The sequence below is a fragment of the Blastomyces gilchristii genome, assembly GCF_000003855.2.
Source record: "Blastomyces gilchristii SLH14081 genomic scaffold supercont1.4, whole genome shotgun sequence".
Lineage (NCBI taxonomy): Eukaryota > Fungi > Ascomycota > Eurotiomycetes > Onygenales > Ajellomycetaceae > Blastomyces > Blastomyces gilchristii.
Window position 1 is genome coordinate 1,101,361 of NW_003101679.1, and position 23,804 is coordinate 1,125,164.

The 23,804-nt window shown below is 40.0% G+C and overlaps 7 protein-coding genes across 8 annotated transcripts; 4 read left to right on the top strand and 3 right to left on the bottom strand.

Moving 5' to 3' along the window:
* Positions 1-272: 272 nt before the first annotated feature.
* Positions 273-1,200, top strand: BDBG_02771 (uncharacterized protein; the record flags this gene model as incomplete). The annotated part of the gene is made up of 2 exons (XM_002626548.1): positions 273-548; positions 643-1,200. 2 exons carry the CDS (start codon positions 273-275, stop codon positions 1,198-1,200), a joined length of 834 nt encoding a protein of 277 aa, XP_002626594.1.
* Positions 1,201-2,082: 882 nt separating this feature from the next.
* Positions 2,083-2,771, top strand: BDBG_02772 (cyanate hydratase; the record flags this gene model as incomplete). The annotated part of the gene is made up of 2 exons (XM_002626549.2): positions 2,083-2,112; positions 2,188-2,771. 2 exons carry the CDS (start codon positions 2,083-2,085, stop codon positions 2,635-2,637), a joined length of 480 nt encoding a protein of 159 aa, XP_002626595.1. The 3' UTR covers positions 2,638-2,771.
* Positions 2,772-3,307: 536 nt separating this feature from the next.
* On the top strand, positions 3,308-5,416 carry BDBG_02773. Of its 2 annotated transcripts, XM_002626550.2 has the most exons (3): positions 3,308-3,604; positions 3,738-4,522; positions 4,661-5,416. In XM_002626550.2, the coding sequence occupies exons 1-3, from the start codon at positions 3,350-3,352 to the stop codon at positions 4,887-4,889; spliced, it is 1,269 nt and encodes a 422-aa protein (XP_002626596.1). In that variant the 5' UTR covers positions 3,308-3,349; the 3' UTR covers positions 4,890-5,416. The 2 variants fall into 2 exon arrangements, with proteins under 2 accessions (XP_002626596.1, XP_031577296.1); XM_031720946.1 differs by lacking the exon at positions 3,308-3,604 and having other exon boundaries at positions 3,616-4,522; positions 4,661-5,293.
* BDBG_02774 (uncharacterized protein) lies at positions 5,416-7,358 on the top strand. Its single transcript, XM_002626551.2, has 2 exons — positions 5,416-6,958; positions 6,988-7,358. The coding sequence occupies exon 1, from the start codon at positions 5,769-5,771 to the stop codon at positions 6,426-6,428; it is 660 nt and encodes a 219-aa protein (XP_002626597.1). The 5' UTR covers positions 5,416-5,768; the 3' UTR covers positions 6,429-6,958; positions 6,988-7,358.
* Positions 7,359-7,476: 118 nt separating this feature from the next.
* Positions 7,477-8,394, bottom strand: BDBG_02775 (uncharacterized protein; the record flags this gene model as incomplete). The annotated part of the gene is made up of 3 exons (XM_031720947.1): positions 7,477-8,164; positions 8,240-8,264; positions 8,337-8,394. The coding sequence occupies 3 exons, from the start codon at positions 8,392-8,394 to the stop codon at positions 7,477-7,479; spliced, it is 771 nt and encodes a 256-aa protein (XP_031577297.1).
* Positions 8,395-9,749: 1,355 nt separating this feature from the next.
* On the bottom strand, positions 9,750-10,859 carry BDBG_02776 (uncharacterized protein; the record flags this gene model as incomplete). Its single annotated transcript, XM_002626553.2, has 3 exons — positions 9,750-10,472; positions 10,547-10,708; positions 10,806-10,859. The coding sequence occupies 3 exons, from the start codon at positions 10,857-10,859 to the stop codon at positions 9,750-9,752; spliced, it is 939 nt and encodes a 312-aa protein (XP_002626599.1).
* Positions 10,860-12,288: 1,429 nt separating this feature from the next.
* On the bottom strand, positions 12,289-15,850 carry BDBG_02777 (DNA polymerase delta subunit 1; the record flags this gene model as incomplete). The annotated part of the gene is made up of 4 exons (XM_002626554.1): positions 12,289-13,027; positions 13,106-14,919; positions 14,996-15,361; positions 15,449-15,850. 4 exons carry the CDS (start codon positions 15,848-15,850, stop codon positions 12,289-12,291), a joined length of 3,321 nt encoding a protein of 1,106 aa, XP_002626600.1.
* Between the last annotated feature and the right edge of the window lie 7,954 nt (positions 15,851-23,804).

Here is a 23,804-nt window from a genome sequence, read left to right on the forward strand (position 1 = left end):
ATTACTGCCCGTCGGAGGAATACAGGAATCTATTCATTTCTTTCCGTTGCTAATAATGTGGTGGTTTGCTCTTGCTTGGTATCAGGGAGGGGGCTGACATGCTTGGATATCCTCTGGGTGCAGGCTCCCTATCTGAAGACTATAAAGTCGTCATTCATCCCCCCCTTCCCCCTTTTTCCCGAGTGTGAAGCAACACAGGAATCCTTGTGTTTTTTGTTTTATACTCCTTATTTGAAGAACTAACCAATTCCTCCGACCAAGTCTACATCACGATGGCCGAAAAATCATTTCGTCCACTTTCCTCACCACAAAAAGTGCCGTCGTACAACCACAATGCAAAAGCCGTCAGGAAAAACATCAAGAACAACATAATGCGCGATAATTTTACCATGAGCACATGGCTTCTGGTCGGCGGGTTGTTGCAGGGCGTGGCCGTCGCCCTGCTAGGCTATCTTAACCTCCTGCCAGCCACAGTGGTCATTGCTTATCGGATCGGTGACAACCTTCTCATGGCCTTCGGCTGGACGAAGAACCGCTACCTCTCAGATGTACTCCTCACCAAATTCACTGCCTAAATGCCTCGTCCAGACGGATCCTTTGGATCGACTTTTGCCGAACGGCCGCTCGTTGTATTTATGTTAGGAACGAAATCCAGTCACCCCCTTTGGAGTTTTCGATCCGGTATATCTCAAATTAGCCAAATACTTCTTTAGAATGGTAAGGGAGCTCAAAGAGACCGCTGAGCATTCGGGGTACCTGGGTTCAGCGACCTGGACCAGTGCCGAAGACTCAGCGGCAAATGAGGTTATGACTGTGATGTATTTCGGGGATTTCGAGTCCCTGCACAAATACGCTCACGGGCCGTTCCACATTCAAGCAGTGAAATATTGGTCAAGCGTTGTGAAGGACTGCCCCCATGTCTCCATATATCACGAGACATATGTCGTACCACCGGGACAATGGGAGAATATCTATGGAAATAGCTGGCCGACGGGGTTAAGCGCGGCGTCTTTCCCGATCCGCACGGCTCAAGGGAATGGAGAGACAGAATGGATGAGCCCGGTCATTGACGCGCGGAAGGGCTCTCTCCGCGGTATGGCAGGGAGAATACAGTCAGATTACTTGAAAGGTTATGAGGAAAAGCAGGGCGAGGTCTGGGACCAAACATATGATGTTGATTATAGAGAGCTCGCACGTTAGGCTGCATTTGGCATTTGGCGCGTGTTTTTACTCTTTTATGTTTTATCTTCTTTGAGAGTTATATTAGAGGATGCCGGTGCTCAAGGCGCGTTTCCTAGGCTTGAAATATTCATGATTTTCGAATCTCTTCAGGACATACGAGGTCTTATTAACCTTTGCAAGCTGGAATTCTTGCGGGCTCAGTGGATCTTTGAGATTGATCCCACTGGCGGTCCGGATGAAAGCCTTAAACACTGACGCATCTGTTAAGTGAGGATGGGAAAAGTATCTCTGGACAAGATCTGTGGCAAATAAATAAGTATGGTATGGCATAGTTAGCCATTCCGGTGTGTTGAAGTTGTTGATTGATGAAAACAGGCAGATGTCGAGCCGTGATCTGCAAGTTTAGGACCAAAAATAGCGTTGCCAGTTCGAAGCCAGATGACGTCATGGCGCCGGCACCGGCTGAGCTCCAAATGGCTTGAATTCGATGCATGGGAATTGTTATCGTAAGGCCTTGATTTTATAAATTAGAGTTTAGTACCAATATTAAACTGCCATCGATATACACGCATATAAAAATGTAACCCAGGTTTTGCGTCCGAACCCTTTACTTCCACAGTCCTTGCAACCCCTCACTCGCTACCCCTCATCACCAAGCAACCTCCGCGCCTTCAAATAAGTTGGGGAAAACAGGTTTCCCGTCATTTTCGCCGCATATTTGTTACAAACTTCTTAGGCATATATCTGATCTCGATTCTATTTATTCCAGCGCTCCTCTTCTTTGATTTGCATTGTTGAGAGACCAGGAACGTAATAATCCCGAGAGCCAATTTGACAAAATACAACATTCCTACAGCAGGCCCCGCACAATCAGTAACTCCAAGCAGGGTAGCATACACCATGTCCAACCTCAACCTCGCGACCCTTGACGTATGATACCTTCACAACCACTCCACCATCCTTCGTAGATCGCCAGTGAACAGATAATTAACCTATGCCTCCCAGATCTCCGAACACGCTAACCTCCCCACCTCATCCGAGGTTCTCTTCAAGGCCAAAGCCGACAAGAAGCTCTCTTTCGAGAGCATAGCAGCAGCCATTGGCCGGAATGAGGTAGCCACCGCAGCCATCTTCTATGGACAAGCAAAAGCTTCCGAGGAGGATATTGCCAAATTGGCTCAGGTCCTTGAAATTGACCATGCTCATCTGGAGTCTCTTCTGAGCGGATTCCCAGACCGGGGAAAGTCCGTCTCCTTCCCCCCGAAGGACCCGCTGATTTACCGTCTGTATGAGATTGTGCAGAACTATGGCTACGCGTATAAGGCAGTGATGAATGAGAAATTTGGAGACGGGATTATGAGTGCGATTTCCTTCTCGACTACGGTTGAGAAGGAGACGGATAAGGATGGGAATAATTGGGCGGTTGTGACGTGGAGGGGGAAATGGTACGTGTGATTCTATGCTATTCTCTATTCTATTCTTTTCTATTTTATCCATTGGGATCGGTGCCCTTTCAATCAATTGGAAACATTGAACTGAGCATTTTGGGCTGATTAATTCCAACAGGCTTCCATATTCACGATTCTGAGCGTGTGGAAAGGGAAAGGGGTAAACATATGTCTGCAATATTAAAGAAATGTTGATGTTGATGTATCTACTATGTCAAGGCTCTATTCATTGGCATTTCTTGAACCTGGGCTTTTGGCCGATGGCCATATAGCACAGTTGGCCCTACATGATAGCAATGCGAAGGCGTAGTCGCTGAATGAAAAAGCAATGCCTTGTTATTATCCTTGATCAAACCAAGAATACAATGGCTGGGCAAACATACATTCGAACCAAAGTCTTGCTCAATAGTAATTTTTAATACTAGTTGTATATATATATATTTTAACTACATCCAGGTGCAATGAGGTTGAGATGTACAAGACTCTCTCGCATTACTCATCAGAACATTCACTGACCTTCTGAGAACCCTTTGTTGACTCTCTCTTCGTTTTTCACTTTACTGACTTTGACGAGAATAAGATACAAAGGACCGTACAAGCTTCTTCCTGGCCCTTCTTTTATCCTATACTGCTTCTGCAAAACTTCTCTCCTCACTCCCTTCTGCCGCGTCGTTATAACTATATCCACCTACAGGCGTCTTCTCACAGCCACTATCAAGATGGCCCCCACAGAAATCACTCCCAGAATCGTCTGCACTTTTGAAAATTGCAACCGTACCTTCACTACAGAGAAGGAGCTTCGAAAGCATAAAATCGAATTCACTGATCATGAATACTGCGCCCGTTGCAATCTAGATTTTGAAGATGAGAGAGAACTGTTCGCCCATAAACTCGAAAGCAATAAACACATTGCCTGCCCCAGCTGCGGAGAGGAGTTCAAAAGCGAGGGAGGCAAGAACACACATTTCGCCCAGGTATGAGGTCTTCTGCTTCTGTTATGCATCAAATTTGCTTCATCGGCGTTGCTCTCTTGCATTTTCACTCTTGTTACGTGTTATTTATCTTCTGCACTTCCAGGTATTTATCACAGTCTCTGACGTTAAACAGTTCCATAGAACCAACCAGGAAATGGTCTGCCACTTCTGCCATGCCAAGTTCAGGCGTGCCCATGCATACATGTGTCATATAGAAAACGACCAATGTCCGTCCTTCTCCGCAGAACGGTATAGAGAACAGCGCGTCAAGAAGGAAGCGCTCCGAACTGTGATGTCCCGAGCCTTGGGCCCCACTAATAAGGGTTTTGGGCTCACTGATTCATCTATCACTTCCAGCTTGGATGGTGGCATTGGCCTTCCTCTCTTAGATGGGCGGGAAACGGTGCCCACGTCGGGTGAGAGAAGTAAACCCGGGACCACAGGCAGCAGTGGATATGACGCCACCTCTGTCTCGATGCAGCTTCGCGGAATGAGTCTCTGGCCAGCCCCCGGGGAAGAGAAAGAGGTGGAGATAGGCTCAGAGGAGCAAGTCTTCATGGCATATTCTGACGCGGCATATGGCCGTGATGATCGGGAGGTTAGAAGCCGTTTCCGCGCAAATAACAGCGGTCCACCGACATCCCCGACGGGAAAACATACCCCTCTGATTGACCTCGATGAGACGGCGTCAAAGGCATCTGACAACACTTGGGGAACCTGGGAAAGCAGGTTTGCCCCATCGCCCATGCCTCGGGAAAGTGAAACTGTTGAGAAACGCCAACAGGAACCGTGGAGCCCTTCTAAGTTCTTCAGTCCCGCTATGGGGAAGTGGGTATGTGTATGCGATAAGTTATTTGACAGCGAGAAGGATTTTGAGGGCCATATTAAGTCTGGAATCCATATGGGTGGTGTCTTCCGGTATGAAAGCTTCCCCTTATAAACCTATCCCCGTATTTAGTTGTGTCTTGTTCCTTCTATATCGAACATTTTCCGCTCCTGCGCCTTCGCTTCTCCCAGAGTTAGTCCCTGAAACTAATATGTCCTCCATCTCATTAGCTGTCCTGGTTGTTTGCGCATGTTTAAATCTAGTACAGCATTAACAGCGCACTGCGAATCCGCCACAGTGCGCTGTAAAGTGAACAAGGACGAAAACTATGCCCGCATCCTGGATGAAGTTTCCGCCGGGCTCATCGAGCCAGCCGGGGAGAATGAGGATGGCTCTATAATATATAGGACGGTGGCGCCATCTCAAACTGGAATTGATTTGAAGAATGTTAGGTGGTAGGGAGATAGACCTTAGACAAGTATGCTTGTGATATCGGAACTTAGAAATCGGCGCGCATCGTTCGCCAGATGGTTCTTGTTATCCATTCTCTTCTTTCTTATGTGTAGCTTAGGCAATGAATAGTAACGCTACGGGAGAAGGGAAACCACATTGGTTGGCGGGAAAGATATTGATGAACATGACGAGGGGATAGTAAACAGAATGTTATATTGCGAGATTTTTGGCGTTGTTGCATGGCTGACGATAATTCAAGAATAGTGACTTGCTATCCCGATGCTTAATATTTCTTATTATTAGCCAGGGAGGGGTAATTGGAGAGATAATGAACAGCATAGTTGGCTGTAAACCAGTTGTTTTCATATATATTTTGGAGGTTAACGTCTGTTTATTAGATCACTTCATCGTATATCAGCGGGTTACTCAGAGAACGTTAACCAGAAAATTGAGATTTTTGTCGTTTGCAGTGGTTTAATAAATACTATGGGTTTTCGGCCTATGCCCTTTTAGGCAATCTACACCACACCCGCAAAAGAGGTTTGAGGCTTTGAAGCTCAGGATGATGAATAAATCAATATTCTGTATCCTCCCAACCAGTATACTTTTTAATTTATTTAAAGACTAGCTCTATCAATTAAGACTATATGAATACCTATTTATTAACTATACGTCTACCTATCAAAATTTCTCTCTATTCGCAATAAAATCCTGCCCGCAAGATACCGTTTCCACGAAGCAACCCACTATCAGACAAAAGTAAAACGGCCGTCAGCCTCAATTGAAACATAAAAGGAATACCATACCTGGCTACGTCAGGGACTTTACCGTGTCCTGGACTCTACATAAGAAAGAGAAAAACACACCCCCTCCTGAATTGTAACCATGGCGGCCGCCGAGCCTTCCACTCCCCAATCATCCTCCAGTACAACCATAGCAACCCTTCCCGCCCGCGATCGCGCCGCCGACTTCGAAAAGTTCAAGAACTTTGCATCCTACACCTTCCTCTTTGCAGCTCCCGTCTTCATCGCTCTTCCGCCCCGTAAACTAGACTTCTATACGTTCAGTCTTGGTGCTGCCTTCCTGGTCTCCGCAAACCGCCTCTCCTCCGTACACACAGGTAGCAGTATAGTCGGGCACATCCGGTCACGGACGGTCGGCGAGAACCGGCCAAATGTGTTCCGCGACCTGCCTACGCCACAGGCGGAGGCGATGCAGGCGCAGCTGCGGGCTGCGCGGGACGCTGAGATTCGGGAAGGGAAAATTGTAGGGGAGGAGCTGGAGAGGTTGAAGCGGAGGCAGGAGAAGGAGAAGGAGATGAATATTGTGAAAAAGGTGTGGATGGGTGGGGAAAGAGAAGGGTGGAAGGAACGGAGACGCAGGGAAGAACTGAAGGCGCTGGAGGAGGGAAAGGGTTATGGCGATTTGATCAAGGAACATATTTGGGATGTGATAACTTGGGGCCAGAAGGATGATGAGGCAGGCGAAGAGGGGGTTGAGAAGCAAAACGGGGGAGAGGTGGAGGAGGGGAGTCAGCGGAGTTGAGGTTTTTCCATTTCGTTATGGAATGTGAGCTTCTTTACCCTTAACCTTCATGTTATCTCGCAGTGTTGGTCCGACAGGGATTGTGCTGGATGGCGGGCCATGTTCCCGATTACACCACCGCGATGACTCTTGAGTTTCAACCATCACGTTGAGGGATGAAGATGAAAATTGCCGACGTACAATATACACCATTCCGCTTCCCCGGCGGCTGTATCACGTTGACGAAATTGCGACGCTGTGGGGATTCCGCGGTTCATTCGCAGTCACCTCCAGCAACTGTTTCGCTACGCCTACGTGTCGAATGCTACTAATGATGTGTCTTCTGGCGGCTCTATTCGTCTTTTGTTCATCTCCCCAATCTGGAAACATGGCTGTTTGGTGTTGTAGTAAAGGAGCTGGAGTGTGCTACACCTGGATGAAAACTACATACAACCTCACCTCCACTGGTACCGGGAGAGTGCGTGGGAGTCGACTGGGGATAGCCTTCAATCTACGGTAGAACTAGTTGTATCACTTTCTTTCTATTTCATGTTACAATATCACGCACACGGGACTTGAGGTTCATGCGTCTTTATTTACTCTCATACCATCCGTAGAAGGGAAAAAAACAAAACACTTGTATTATTCACTGCTTTGATAAAAACCTTTGAACAACAGTACCAGCATTCCGTATGAAGAGCAAAGTAACAGGTCCATTCTAGAAATCACCCGAAGTAAGGGGTGAAAAAGAAGGAATTTCCCAAGTTATCCAAATTTCTCAAACCATGTATGTGGGTATTGTACAAAACAATCGCAATGCAGAAAAGACTTAATATGAAAACATGCGGACATGCAGACATGCAGACATGCGAACATGCGAACATACAAACAGCAAGACAAATAAAATTTGTAAGAGAGTTCGAAAATTTCTCAATTTGTCTCCAAGCCCAGCTCCTGCCAGAATCCAATTTTCACACGTAGACAAGAAGATGAATCGGCGGATGCAAACACAGCGAATGATAACAAAACTTAAAATGTAAACATAATGCATCATAGGGTTCATTCCAGTTTAGTTGTGTCCGCTAGCGTTGCTGCCGTTCTTCAAAAACTTAACATAACTAATGCGTTTGGTGGGTGTCGCGTCCTGCGTTTTGTACCACTCGCCTTTAAATGCGTCTGGGCTTTGTTGGAGTTGTTGCCTCGTAAATTCTTTAAACGATGCCGTAAGCGAGTTTTTATATTGCTTTTTGATTCGGCCTTCGTTGGAATTGGAACGAAGTTGCTGGCTCTTCCGACCACTTTCCCCATCTGGCGAACGATTCGGAGAATTTTGTCGAATGGAATTACTTGTCTGATGACCAGCCTTTTTTGGAGGGGACCTTGATAGACTTGACCCCCGTGGGGGGGTTTGACGAATAGGTAATGCTATTCTTGTCCCATTCGTCACGTTCGTAGTGTTGACTGTTTCTGCATGATTCGTATCGTTCTCTGTAGCGAGGTCAATAATGATGGTGACGGGGCGAGGTTCTCTGTACAGTGTATTCAGGCATGCTTGTCGGTATCTCTCCTTGACAGTAAGTGGAGGATTAAATGACATATTGAATAAACTGTCTTCGTCGTTTATGGTTTCGAAAATTGTATCCTTGAGGCCAATATCCTCCCAGCCATAATGGCCCGTTTCCCCAACCCCGTCCATATCCGTGCTTTCGGTTGGTTTCGGCAGATCGTCTCTGGGAGGAATACTAAATGTATCACTGCTGCAGAGACGAAGAATGCTGATCAGGCCGCGACCAACTAAAGAGAAAATAATGCATATAAGGGCTTATATTTACCCCACGGTAGCCTCCATAAGAGCGTCTAAATCAAGGGGTGTTAGTTTCGTTGTCAACAATATCATGAGCGTAGCTTTGCTTAAATGGGAACACATACCTTCTGAGATACTCTTAAAATTGTTGCTTTGGCTGGCTTTGTTGTTTTGAGGTGACATTTTAGATAATTGAAAAAAAAAATCCGTTCACAAATGTCTCCCTTCGTATGACGGTTCTATCGTCAGGAGCTCGATAGGCTGCTTAAGATCCTTTGAAGCTTCCGGATGAATCAAGTAGCTTGTTAGGGTTCTCGTCGAGGGTCCAGAATACCCGAGGATATCAGGTACGTAGTCGCACTCGTCTATATTTGATAGACTGCTCGAGTATTTGATCGGTTGTTACGAACGACTGGTCGTTATAGACTTCGGAATGATCACCAAGCTCGTAGGAGCTTTGAATAGTATTGCTGCTTCCAGATATATAGGCTAAGTTGAGCAAATGGTATAGTAAAAGCTGAGGTGAATGTCGCAAAGTATTTCTTGCTCAGATTATGATATAGAGACAATATATGACGAGGGGCCAGAAGATAACCGGAAATAAAGAGGAAGATAGCGGTGGGATCAGTATATCGAGGTTCAAAGAGGTAGGAAAAAAAAGTGATTGTAAGGTGGGCTTTGAGCCACCCTTTTTACAGGAAAAAGGGCAAAATATGCGATGAGGGCTCTCGCAGAGAGAAGAGTAAGTAAACTCAAGTAGGCTTGGAAGAAGCCAGAAATGATATATACGAAGGACCGATATATGTAACCAGAGAGCGGATGAACGAACGACGGACGGGGGTTGCAGGGAAGATGTAGGAAGGAAAGCACCGGGGGTGGGAGGGTATTTTATAGCAGAGACTGGAAAGATTGTTGGGACTTTGTCCCCCGCAAGCTCTTTCGAGCGACTTCCAAATAAGAAGAGTGCTCATCTTGATCGCCTCCTGGATATTAGTTAAAATCATAAAAATGTATCATCACTCGCCATAATTGCCGTAGGAATGGCCGAAAGCAAAGAGAACCAGTGGTCGAAGAATGGCGATTGATAGAGTTCACCGGTTTACCTTCACGGAGCAACGGCTTCAACGGCTTCAACGGCTTCAACGGTCCCAACCGGGGCAATCCTGGGGCAATCCTGGGGCAAAACTGGAATAAGCATTGCGGAGTAAGAGCGACTTGCACTACACAGTTCTCCGGGTCCACGGATGCTCATAACTCTTTCCTGGTTGTTTGGAAGCTAGACTGAGAAGGGAAAGAAGGCACGACGGACGGAGCGCCTTTCCCGTAGGAGGAGCGAAACGAGAGCGGAATGGCATGAACTCAAAAGAGGCCAAATAGGAAACAGCCTCATCGGGCAGTTCTTCATCACGGAATGACCAGAAGAATGCCACCATGTATACCAAGCTCAGGACAGAAAGATGACGGAGAGAGTCCAATATAGTATAGACAAGTATCAGAATAATATACGTCACTGTACTTATCCTAATACTAAACTAGGGTCATGACTTCTTCAGCTTTTTGTACATTGTTGCACCATGTCTTTCCCCGTTGATTTTGACCATCTCATGAACGTTGCCAACGGCTCTCCTTTTCTCGCGTTTTGTTACATTGCCATCTGTTGGACAAGGGCCGGAAAGTTCTTCCCGTTCAGTGCCATGATATGCCCTGAAACGTTTCGTCGGCTGTTGTGATGAGCTTTCGGCACCAAGCCCCCCGGAGTTCGACCCCGAGCTATTCCTTTTCCTCTTCCTCTCCCGATCCTCCGCCATACGTCGTCGGCTTTCTTCTTTTGCCTTGAGTCGCGCTTCAACCTCCGCCGAAATATCTTCAGTTTCGACGAAGCGGGATGAAGTACTTGCAGACGTATTGTCGCCATTCTCGATTGAGAAAAACTTCTGCCGCTTTCTTTTAGGTAAGGCAGTTATGGCTTCGCCATTATCTTCAGCTCTGCTTTCGTCGTCTAGTGAGCGTTTGGTCCTACCTCGTGGACGCTGAGGGAGGGAAATGGGAGTGGGTGTCTTGTCAAACACAAAAAGTGGGACCGGTGTCCCAGTCGCGCTTGCTCCATCACTGGGATGTTGATTGCTTCCGCTTTGTGAAGATGGCAGTGAGGTTGCAGGACCCTGGCCCACAGATTCTGCACCTCTATTCATTGCCCTTTGCTCATCGACCCTATCCACACATTTGCCTGAGAGGAACCTGGTTGCATTATGCTGAGGCATCTAATAGAAATCTGTAAGTCAAAATGCGCAAAATGATATCGTTCTAGGTCAAGGGTGAGAGTGGTGGAAATTACAAATTCACTTCTGAGTTCCTCTAGCTGTTTGAGCAGCTCTTGAGTTCGATTCAACATGGAAGAAATGGCGCGGAATGATGGACTTTCTGGAACGACATGTTGCTTAACCATGCCACATATTTGAAGGTGTCGATTCAGATTTGACTGGTGCTGCGAAAATATCTAGAAAGTGAGGAGAAATAGTATGTTGTCAGCAAAACGATTAAATACATCGTCACTGGTATGCAGCGCCCTACACAGCTGTGAAAACTCGGCTTACCTCTGGCCATGATACTGAATGATCATCCGACCGCGGATTCTGTAATTCCGGCATTTTGCTATGGGCGAATAACTGATGAATTATTAACATTAAGTGGATTCGCATCTGCTATGAAGATATTGCTGGCAGTGCTTTGTGAAGCTCGAATCTGATGAGATTCACGATTGAAGTTAGGGTGACGTTGCGCTGGCCAATGAGCGGCCAGTATTTCGTTTCTTGAGAACCAACCTGGGCCAGCTCAGGGACCGACTCTGGATGAAATTGAACAACTTGCAAGAGGATCACAGCTCAAATAGTGAACACTGCAACAGTTGACTAACCTTGCCTTCATGGGGCCTCACCAGATCGCCAGTGAGCAGAATATTGGTTGCTGGGGTTTCTGCATTATTTAGGCCATTTCGGCCATTTCTCGGGAGAGAACATTAATTATCTACCTCCTCGAACAAGCAGAATTGTATCTAAGCACCTCCGTTGAATTTCTCTCCTCCGTGCACACATTGCCAAATATTTTATCTTCCCTATAATTGCGAACAGGGGACAAGTAACTTGATAGTACTTTACCCGAGGAAAGTAAGGTGGATTGCTATCTTGGTTTCTCATATTTGTGTCGCATGTATTTCGTCTGTTCACGTTAGTTGTTCATTTACAAGCATAGTACGACTCGACTAAGTAGAGGACGGAGCATATGAAACTCTCTTCTCAAGGCTGTCTCACAGATGTATTCAAAAATCTTGAATTTCATCTAGCAAATTTATTTTAACTTTTTTTTTCTACTACTTTTGTAGCCAAAACCACGAACTCTGTCGTAAAGTTTTCGCATGTGGGATATTTAAGTTCATAGAAACTATCTGGAGGTGGATGCGTTTCGAAAACTGTAAGTATATTTAGAATGGATAAAATAGGATGTCGTAGAAGTAGAAAGCTAGTAAATAGCTTCACGCTGACAGGCCAAAAATGTCGTCATTTTCGCAGGTAACTGCGATGCATGGGATAAGGTTATTGGTGCTTTTTATAGGTGTACGTACCTGCGGTAGATACGTAGCCAAGAAGGGTAACAGCCCAGAATGAGGAGTTGGGAGATAAAAAAATAAGGAGCGAGAGAGTGATGGTACAGAAATTTTGAAGGAGGGGAGAAGGGCCCGACCGTGCCAAGAACATGAGGTACAGATAGCTAACTATTTGGCCGTCATCAAAGATGAATATGGACAAGAACAGGCAAGAAAAGAAAATATTCAAGAGAGAATATATAAAATACCATTACCATTAGTAGACGTACATGCAGCATATGCCTGCCACAATGCTCATAAAAACAATAAACAAAAATATAGACGCAAAAAGCCAGGATCCCTTCACATTTTACACAATGCGTACATGTCGTAAAACCAAGCAAGCCAATCCAGGATGATTTATTCCCGATGTATGCCAGCATAAATTCAAGTGACCGATGAATAGAGAGATAACATATTACCTATATCCCACTCACCTACCAGGCCCCCAGATCGTGATCAAAGCGTGCCAACTCCTTCTCAGCGTCCTCAACATCCTTCTTCGCCTTCATCCGCATGTAGAATATCGGGCAGTCCCTGCTCGAGCAGATAACCTCACAATGCAAACTGCCCTGACATCGCTGACACTGCGTCCACAGGCGGCCAAACCGCACTTCCAGATCAGACACTCTCGTAAGGGTTTTAGTGTAGAGCTCGCCGAGGCGTGGGCGACAGTTCTCACAAACAGCGCCCTCGGCGCCTTCTTTCCCAGTAAGGGGCTTCTTACAACCCATACACGTTTGCGTTTTCTTGGTGAATTTCATCAGGCCGCCCAGCGTCGGGGCCGCGACGGAGATGGATCGAGTGTGCTCCCCGGTGAGCAACTGGCCGGCCTTCTTCTCGCCAAGGATGGGCTCGAAGATTCGCGTGAGGGGCTTGGCGAGCTGATTATCAAGGTAGTACTTCGTGTCTATTGGAATATTGTTTTCTAGTACGTAGATCGGGTCTTCCGATTTTTCATAATTTTTTGAACCTCCAGCACCTTTAACAATGACATATGCAACTCGGTCGCCGAGCGTTGGGGCAGAACCGGCGTCACGCTTCTTCATCCTCTCTGCTAGCTCGACATGAGCTTGTTTCGCAGTATAATCCTTTTTAGAGAGGGCTTTCGTGATCACAAGTTTAGACATGTCGATTTTGTTTTGAAGGAGATCAGAGATCGTATCCTTCACGTAACTATTGGGGAGGGGGGAAATGAAATGTCAATAGAGCAGCGCAAAGGGAAGTAAAGGGAAATAAATCTAGAAAACATACTTTTGGGCAGCGCCGACATCTCGATCAATGAGGATTTTCCTAAGGACAGTTTCGATAACTGTCTGTACCATACGGCAGTTGTCTCGGCGAACGGTTTCAATGCCCTTGGTATCCATTTTATCATACTTGTCTGGCCTCGTCCAATAGAGACCTGCGTAGCGTTTCTTGTTGATGAGGAGATATGGGAAATACACCTTCTCGAACTCCAATTTAATCGGCTTAATGAACTTAGCTGAAACAAAATCAGCTGCCTCCCGCCCAAGCTTCATTGCTTCAGCAAGGTCTTGCATTCCAAATTTAACCATGACGGAGTCAGTATCACCATACACGACCTTAGCATCGTGAGAATACCCATTGGCGATGGTGAATTTAGCCTCTACCTCTTCCTTAGTTTTCTCAATCATCTGGCGGCCGTAACTAGTCGTGCTACTGGCGATAGGCAAACAGGGTAGTCTGCCAACAGTAGCACCAGTCAGGCCGTAAACGCTGTTCGCACTGATTTTAAGAGCAAGTTGTCGTCCGTTCAAGACAGCCTTTTTGAAAGGGTCCGTTTCCACAGCAAGCTCCTTCTTTGCGCGTTTTCTTGCACCAAGAAGTTCTTCTAAGATCTGAGTCAGGAGCCCTTTGCGGACTTTTGAGGTGCAGAACCTATCCCCGTTTGGAGTCACGATATAGTCTTCTCCTTCCTTCATTTGGTGTGTGTCGATGGTTGACTTCTTTAGAAGAGTCGTGTAGCACAGGTTGTGTGCTTGAATAATACTAGGATATAGGGATGCGAAATCAAGGGTTGCTATCGGAACATCGTAATAATCTCTAATAGGCTCGATGACGGTGGCTCCTTCGTACTGTTCGCTAGTCGACTCGTTCCGTAAATTGGGAATAACCAATTGTTGTTCGAGAGCCTTGCGGAACAGTTGGCTAAGAAACTTGACTTGCTGTCCGCGGGAAAGCAGGAAGTTGAAAGGTACGCCAGTGACTCTTGCCATTTCAGTATAGTTGACAAGACACATAAGTTTATCCATCAGTCGCTGAGGTAAGTATGCATCCTTCAAGCAGTAAACAGCCAACCGTCGCCGCGAGTCCGGCGTTCCATTAAAAAGTTCTGTAATCATAGTGTGATGGACATCCTCCTTTTGTTCTCCTAAAAACTGCGCACATACTGAATTTAGAGTGTAGCTTCGCAGCTGATAGTCCCGCTGAATAAGTTGCAGGAGATCGAGTTGAATTCTGCCGCTGATATTCGTAGATTTGGACTCCCGGTTGCCTATTTGCTTGCTAGAAAATCTTGCGTCCCCTACCCGTGAAGCGATATGCTTCAGTCTGGACCAGAAGTGGAATCCTGAGCATTTGAGATGTTCCGCTCGTTTAAGAAGGTAGGGGAAATCGAAATTAGCAATATTGTATCCGATGATAACGTCCGGATCAACCTCCTCCAAGAAGTCTCTCCAGGCCATCAGCATTTTTTCCTCTGCGTCAAACTCGAAAAGTTGGGTATTGACAATTAAGCTACATGTGTCCAAGACGAACACATTTCGAACGAATGGCTTTGACTCCCCATAACGTGTAACGACATTCGCGATTTGAATTACCGGGTCTTGGTTGGCCTCAGGAAACACACCCTTGCGACCAGCGCACTCTATATCGAAGGAAAGGATTCGGAGCGGTGCCATTTTTGCCCATTCGCCATCGTTGGGATGAGCAATAAGATCACGGTAATGAATCGTAGCTTCTATTTGGCAATTCGACAACCTTTCGTTCATTGGGAGCATGTGGTATTTGGAAGCCGGCGCCTCGACCCAAGACATGCCCGATATCTTCAAAAATTGATTAGCCGAGGCAAGCAGGTGCAAAGGGGTAGGAGGAAGCTTAAGTCAACAAAGAAATTCTTACCCCTGTATCAATCATAAACCGTAAAATATATTCTATATTATCAAAGGTCAAAATCCCATCATCATTACCTCTCCACATGCCTTTATAATTCGCCTGGCCGGTTTCAATCAGCGTTCGCAATTTGTTGATATGTCGCGGATCTGTCACTGTGATTTTCAAGTAGGGACTTTTCTGGTTTCCCTGAAATCCGAAAAGGTTTTCTCTCATTACCATCTGTACTGAATGTAAAGCTGGCTGATGAAGATCGATTTCCTTTTCAAGATACGCCTTAAATCCTTCACAGTCTGTTGGAGCAAATGAGACAGGAGCAGCCACATAGAGATAGTGTAGAAAATGGGTAACATGTAAGAGAACCGAATGGCCAGCCTAGATGAGAAGAAAATGATCTCGTTAGGATGAACCAAATCGATAAAGCAACTAGATACCTATTATTGGATGAATGAGCAAACCTACCTCAGTAACCCCGAAAAGCTTCACCGCAGGCTTTCCACCTCCTAGCGTCCCTTCCTCCACTTCAATTTGCTGGAAGCAAAGAGTGTCTCGCGCTGCATCAAAATTATCTAAACTTGGTCGAGCCCACTGCTGGTCTTTTTCCGAGTTGCTCTCCTTCAGTCCTGAAATGTCCTGTGTCAATTTCTCCAAGACTTCCTCCTCGAACTGGCTTTTCTTCTGCGATTGACGAGGGCCTGAGGATATTAGCTTCCGGTTGCCAGTCTGTGAAGACGGTTTAATGCCAATAGCTGGCTGGTCGGTTTCGAGCTTCCGCTTCTTTGCGGTACTGGGCGACTTCGGCAGTACATTGTGACGGCTAAGTGTAGCGTCGCCAAGGACTCGTTTTTGTGGGGGTTTTAGCATAGTTGAGTTAATTGTAATTATATAATGGTTTCCTGGGGCATATCGAGAAACAGATTCGTTGACATATGTCTGTTTTTTCTGGGGATGATGTGAAGGTCGTTGTCGCTTTCTGCACGGAGTACGCGTGCCGGAACTGCGAGCCGCCCAATTACGTGACGTTGTGAACCAATTAAGGACGCCAGCAGACGCGTGAGTTTAAATCACGTGATTGTATTCTGCGCGTTCCGGGTGCATTATCTCAGCAAGCTCAGACGCTTCTCCAGATATTGTTGGTGATTACTACACCTACCCTAGTCACGTGCCACCCCAACCTATTTAGTGTAACTCGCGTAGTTAGATTATAACACAACAACATTATCCTTCAAGAGGTTATGAAGCCCTCTACACAATGAAAAGCTGTAAAATAACATGTAATTGACATCTTCACACATCATTATAAGTGTGTCTAGATGATTTATTAAGTGATTAAATCTATGATTAATCTAAGATCTGAGAGAATATCTGACTTAATAAAAGAATATATATCTTTAAAACAGAGAAATGAGAAAATATCAGAGCAGTAAATACAAGATGTCACGCTCCCGGCCGCGCCAAGACTTCATTGCAGTTTCACACAGCTCATCACTTTCATGCGGATGATTTCATTCTGTCTGAACCAGTTTTCAATCACTCTATGACATTATTCAGATATATTATAGAAAGATCTGATTGATAAATATAAGAACTCTGCTTCTATACAAGATCAGCAGATTACTCTTTCTTAATAATAAGACACTGCTGAGATATCACTTCAGCTATTCTTACTTATGAAATAAGAGAAGAGTATCTGCTCATTATCTATATAGAATAGCTAGATACTGACTTCTCATTAAAGAAGCTAGTAATTTGTTTTTTCTTTAACTGAAATATATATAAGATAATAAGAGTTACTATATATTTTATATAATCTTCTTAGTATACTAAGTATTATATCTGTGATATTCTTATAATAATTCTGTAGTCTATAAGCTCATTATTTAAGTAAGATAGTTAAGCTTACTTATACAGCTTTTTAAATAATTATCTCTATATAATATTACTGACTAGTCATTACTTCAGTTTTATTATATTATAATTTAAATCACTCAATCTGATTATAAGTTTAAATCAGTCAAGCTTTAACAGACTAATATAGTTTTATACACTTATACTGAGACTGATCTGATCTCACTCTCTGAGAAAAATACTATACTATTTTCTAAAGTGTATATATCTCTACTCTGACAGAAATCTGAGATTTCTGAAACTGCTGTATATTTTAATATAAGCTCTTTAATCACTCTACTACTATCACAGCCTCTACACATCTATATCTATTATAAAGATAGAGAGATTAAAATCAGAGATTTTTTAAAATATAAGAGAAATATCTTATCTGAATTTCACAGCTTTACTTATACTCTTGAATGAAAATTCTGCCTTAATCTAAGTCAGTATAATACTTATAAGATATAAGTAATATATATTATCAATCTTCTTGAAGATATCTCTGTAACTACTTAAGTTATTAAAAAAAGAGAGCTTGAGTATACTAATACTATTATAACTTAAGAAGAATTCAAGAACTTTCTACTAAATTAAATTAAAGATTACTATAACTACAGCTTCACAGCAGTACAGCAGTTTAACTTATTATATTAATAAAATAATAAGAATTCTTTCAATTTCAATATAAGATTTAAAGAATATTAAGAGAAATTAGCTGATAATTTATATTAATTAAAAATACAGTTTTATCTTACAAAGCTGACTTATAAGATATAAATAATAATATTATAATATCAGAGTTCATTAATTAATTACACTGAGCTTGTTAATCTAACTTCTCAGATCTATTTAAATAATTAATTCTTTAAGAAAAAGATTAATAAAATCTCTTTTAAATAATTAATAATAAGATTTAAACAGTATTATAACAGCTTCAGAGTAGAGAAAGTAAAGAAGAATTTCAAGTATTCTAATTCTTCACTCACTGTAAAGAAATATTAAAAAAGATTTAATAAAGATCTCTATTTTAACTGCAGAGCTGATAAACACTATATCAGTAATTATAAGAAGTTAAAGAAGAAAAGAAATTAAGAAAATATCTTCTTAAAGTTAATTTCTCTTCTGATAAATATATTTATAGAAGATAAAGAAGAGAAAGAAATAAAGAATTAATAATTCTTATATCTTTAAGTTTATATTATAATTATAATATATATCTTAAACAAGAAGATATCAGTGAGATGTCTACTTAACTTCAGAGTAGATATTAACTTTATATTCTATTTCTTTTCTTTAATAAAGAGTTGAAAGAAGATAGACTTATCAGACTATATAAAATTTACTAATAAAATAAAATATCATTATTTTGACATAATTTAAGCAAAGTATATAATCATAGACTTAGAAGAAATCTTTAAAAAGAGCAGTCTATTTCTTTATACAGTTAATATTATAAATGAGAACATTATTCTAGATCTCTTATAATTAAGAGAAAATAATTCTCTTATTAACTAAGTTACTCAGATGTAACAGTATTATCTCACTAATAAAGAGATAGTGATAGAGAAATCTGAAGAGTTTCATCAGAAGAATCTTGAGAAAAAGATAGAGTTAATATACTGTATAATAGATGATTAAGACTTAAGAATAAGTAAAGAAGTTATTATTTTTACTGTAAGATTAACAGCAGTATCTGTTATTAAAAACAGATATATATAATATCTCTTTATAGATTATAAGAATATCTTTTTAGAAAGAGAAGTAGTGAAGTTTTCTGATATTAAGATATAATATAAGATTTATCTTGAAAATAGTACAACAGTGCTGTACAGATCTCTTTATAACTTATTAGTAAAGAAATTGAATATTCTGTATAAATATCTTAAAGAAGCATAATCAAAGAACTGAATATACTTATCAAAGAGTCTGATAGAGACATCTATACTCTTTATACTTAAGAAGAATAATAGACTATGCTTATATATAGACTACAGAGATCTTAATAAAATAACAGTTAAGAATTACTATTCATTATCATTGATTGATAAGATGATTAATCAATTATCTGAAGTAAAGATATTTTCAAAGATTGATATACAGAATATCTATTATAGAATCAGAGTTAATAAAGACAATATTTAAAAAACAGCTTTTTATATTAAGTACAGTAATTTTGAATATCTTGTTTTATCTTTTAATCTTTATAACACTTCAGTCATCTTTCAGATCTATATAAATGAGACACTGCAGAGCCTTATCAATGTCTTCTACATAGTATATCTAAATAACATTCTAATCTTCTTAAAATCAGAGAAAGAATATAATACTCATGTTTAAAAAGTATTGAGTTACTTAAGATAGTATTAACTCTATATAAATACTGAAAAATACTCATTCTACATGCAGAAGATTGATTTCTTAGATTATATTATTAAGATAAACAGCATTTCAATGAACAGAAGCTGAATCTTTATTATTAAGAACTGATCAGTGCTGCAGATATACTATGAGATACAGATATTTCTAGAATTTATAAATTTCTACAGATAATTTATCTATATATATTCATAGATTACTGCTTCTCTTACAGATCTGTTAAAGAAAAGTATGAAAGATAGAAAAATAGAATTATTTACTCTTACTCAAGACACTACACAGATATTTATAGAATTGAAACAAGCTTTTACAGATATCATAATACTAAATCACTTTAATCTCAACTTACTCAGTCAGTGTGAGACTGATACATTCAGAAATGAGATCTGTGAAATCTTTTCACAGTTAACACTGAAGATCTTTCAATATTAAAAGAATCAGAGAATAATCATCTCTGAGAAAACAGATAATGAATTATCTGTGAGAGAAGACTTTTTCACAGAGTCTATAAAATACTATAAATGAAGATCAGTGATCTTCTTCTTTAAGAAGTTATCACTCATATAGAGAAGATATAATACTCATGATTAGAAGATATTAGTAATTATTAAATTCTTTAAAATCTGATAACATTATCTTCAGAGTAGTAAGTACTCAGTGTAAGTTTTCACTGATTATACAAATCTGTATTACTTCTTGATAATAAAGAGCTTGATAGAATATCAAGTCAGATAAGTGAAGCTGCTTTCAGAGTATAATTTCTATATTTAATATTATTCAGATTAGCTTAACTCTGCTGATATACTATCTAAACAGTCTGATTATAATATTATTAATGCAGAGAAGAATTCTATAAAAGAATCTCTGTTATCACTGTAGAAGAAGCTGACTGCAGAGAATTAGAGTTCTCTGAAGCTCAGAAACAGCACTAGTAAGACAGCTGTATAACTCAGTATAAAAGATGAAAGAAAACTCAGATCTCTGCAGAGAACTAACACTGAAGATTATAAGCTTCTTATATTATATCTTATAATTATTGAATTGATAAAGAATAAAACAGTCTACAATCTTTTAACTCAACTACTTTTAAAATTCATTAATAAGTTATAGAAGAAAGATATCTCTACTGCAGCTTAAATTTAGAAGTTGAAGAAGAAAGAATTCAGTTTAAACTTAAAAGAGACAGACTCTGAGCAGAGCAGTGCTGCTAAGAAATCAAGTCACTGATAACTAAAAGAATATAAACTTCTACTGCTGAATAATTCAGTCTTCATTTCTTATAGCAGAGTAGTGTGTCAGAAGTTATTAAGAATTTATTATAATAATTTTCATGTGAGACACTTCAGATTAGAGAAGACTGAGAAGCTTCTAAAATATAAATATATTTAAAACAAGCTCTGAATAGATATTAAAGAGTATATTAAGATTTACAATATCTATTAAAGAATAAAGATTCTGTAGTATAAGTAATACAGTAAGTTGATATTACTGTCTATTTCAAAGAGCTTATAACAGAATCTATCAATGAATTTCATAGTTGATCTGTCAAAGTCAATAAGAGTCAAAGAATATAACTCAATTTTAATCATTATTAATCACTTCACAAAGATAATCAGATATATTTCTACTTATAAAAAGATTAAAGTCTCTGAATTGACTGATCTGTTTTTAGATATCATCATTTATAATCACAGTGCTCTGAAATCATTGATAACAGATCAAGAATTCCTCTTCATCAGCAAATACTGATCAGCATTTTACTATTATCTTATAATAAGATGTCTTCTCAGTATTACATTTCATCTACAGACAGATGATCAGACTGAACATCAGAATCAGACACTAGAACAGCATCTTTAAGCATTCTGTTTATATTATTAGAATGATTAACTCAAACATCTTCTAATCATCAAATTCATATATAATAATGCAAAGAATGTAATCTTAAAGATATCTTCTTTCTATATTTATTATGAATATAATTCTTCATTATTCAGTGATATCACAGACAATATTTCAAAGAGAGAGATAAGCAGTCAGAATATTAAATAGATACAGAGAATAGAGTATTTCTCAGTATCAGAAGTAAAAGTGAGATTAAAACTTTTGAATAAAATTTATAAGAAGACAGTGAAAAGTATTTATCACACTCAGAAGTAGTAGATGAAATACTATAATTAAAAACATCTTTTAATGAAGTTTTTAATAGAGAATCAAGTACTACTTTCAGTAAAGAATATCAAGATAATAAAATTATACAAGAAGTTAAGTAAGCAGTGACTAGAATCTTTCTCAGTAATAAGAGTGATAAATAAGCAGATATATAAGTTGAAATTACTCACAGAATTAAAATCAATTTATTCTGTTTTTCACATTTTCTATTTAAAGCTCTATAAGCAACACTCTGAGACAGAGTCATCTCAGTCAGATAATATCAAGATTGAGAATGATACTGAATATCTTATGAAGAAAATATTGAATAAGTAAATATATTACAGTAAGCTTCAATATCTTGTAAAATGAAAAGATTATTCATTATCAGAGAATTCATGAGAATTACTTGAGCATTTGAAAAATGCTGAGAAAGAGATTACAAGCTATGAGACAGCTAGTAGAGACTGCTTCATTACATATCAGAGATATTAAGTAAGAAATGCTGCTTGAGACTTCTTATTTTTTCTTAAAGAATTTTTTAGAGATGATCTTACAGTAATAAGCTGATATCTTGTGAGCTCTATAGTACTCTTCTTCTATTTTCTCTCAAAGAGTTTTTTAGAAGTTTAATAAGACTACACAAGTGTAAAATTTCTGAAGCAGTTAATAAGAAAAGAAAGAGATATTTAAAATTAATAAAAAAGATTGATATTATTAATCTGTGAGTCACTGCTATTCTAATGAGATCACAGCTCACTGAAAAAGTAAAAAGAGAGAATCTCAGAGTCTACTCATTAATAATCACACTCTTATCAAACTCATTCTTCATCATTGAAGTCTTCAGCACTGATATCTTTATCTGCTGAGAAGTTAGCACTGTAGTACTGCAGAGAAGCATGCTGCAGAAGAGTATAAGAGATACTGAAAGTATCAACTTATTAACTTACAAAGTATCTTAGTCATCTGTTTCAACTGAAGTAAGATTCTCTTCAATCAGTAATATCTCCGAGACTCACACTTTGACCTTCTTTTGCAGATAAGTAAGAAGAACCTTCTCAGCCTTGATAGAATTCATTAACACTTAAAGCTCTGAGACTCTCACTCTGTACTGCTTGAGCATCTAGACTTCTTGTCAGAGTCAATACAATATCTTTCTGTGAGATAATACTTACAGAGAGACAGAAGTTATTATTACAGATATAATAGAAATAACAGAAGTGAGAGAAGAAGCAGATGTATAAAATTCCTCTCTTCTTCAGCTGCTTAGCACAGCACAGACAAGTAGCAGTACTAATCAGAGACTGTATCAGAGCCTTCTCACAGAGAGAAGACAAAGAAACTGCAGAACTCTGCAGACTTAACTCAGTAGTATTCTGAGCAGGGCTTAGATATACTACAGAAGAAGAACTATAGATTGAGCTTCTCAGAGTCACTATTCTCAGAATCAAGCTCTTCTCAGAGTTCTCTTCAAATGATCACACAGAGTCATACATTATTATGTTGATTGAGAGAGAAAGCAGTGTTATAATAGCAATGAGAGAGATAGAGAAAGAATCAGACACAGATGAATCAGCTAACAGAAGAGATAACATCTTACTGCAAGATATAGCAACTATCACTGTGACTGTAAGAGAAGTAGAAGAAGATGTAATAATGAGAGCAGTGCTCTCACAGCTCATTAATACTGCTATCTTCATCTTCAATCTAGCTTTCTTAGTGATCATGAAGACTGCAGTCACATCACAAAGATATTTACTCACTAGAAAACATCAGAATAAGTCTCTTATTATCTCTCAAGAATGATGCTCTCATGCACTCACTATTACAGATAAGAGAGAGAGAGAGAAATATGTTACAGAAGAGAAAGAAATCTTTTCAAAAAATCCTACTACTACTGTTAACTTTGTCTCTAAAATACATTACTTTTGCAGAGAATTTCATATATAGAATAGAATATAATAAGAGATCTGTAAGTTACTTATTAACTATATTTTTCATATCTTAAATCAATATATAAGAAACTCACTTATCACATATTTGATTTGAATAAAGATGAGAAAGAAAAGATCTATACAGTCAGCAGAAGAACTCATCTATTTCTTTATATCATACACAGTATATACACTGTTAATCAGTTAATAATCATTGCTATATAATAAAGATAATTTCTAATTCAGTAATCTTAAGAGTATAGAGACTATACTCTTAAAGAGAAGAACATTGTTATACTTTCAGCTATGTCAAGACTCTGTTACAGTTTCACACAGCTTATTACTTTCATGTGAATAATTTCATCTTATCTGAACTGATTTTCAATCACTCTATAATATTATTCAGATATATTATAGAAAGATCTGATTAATAAATATGAGAATCTCACTTCTATATAAGATTAGTG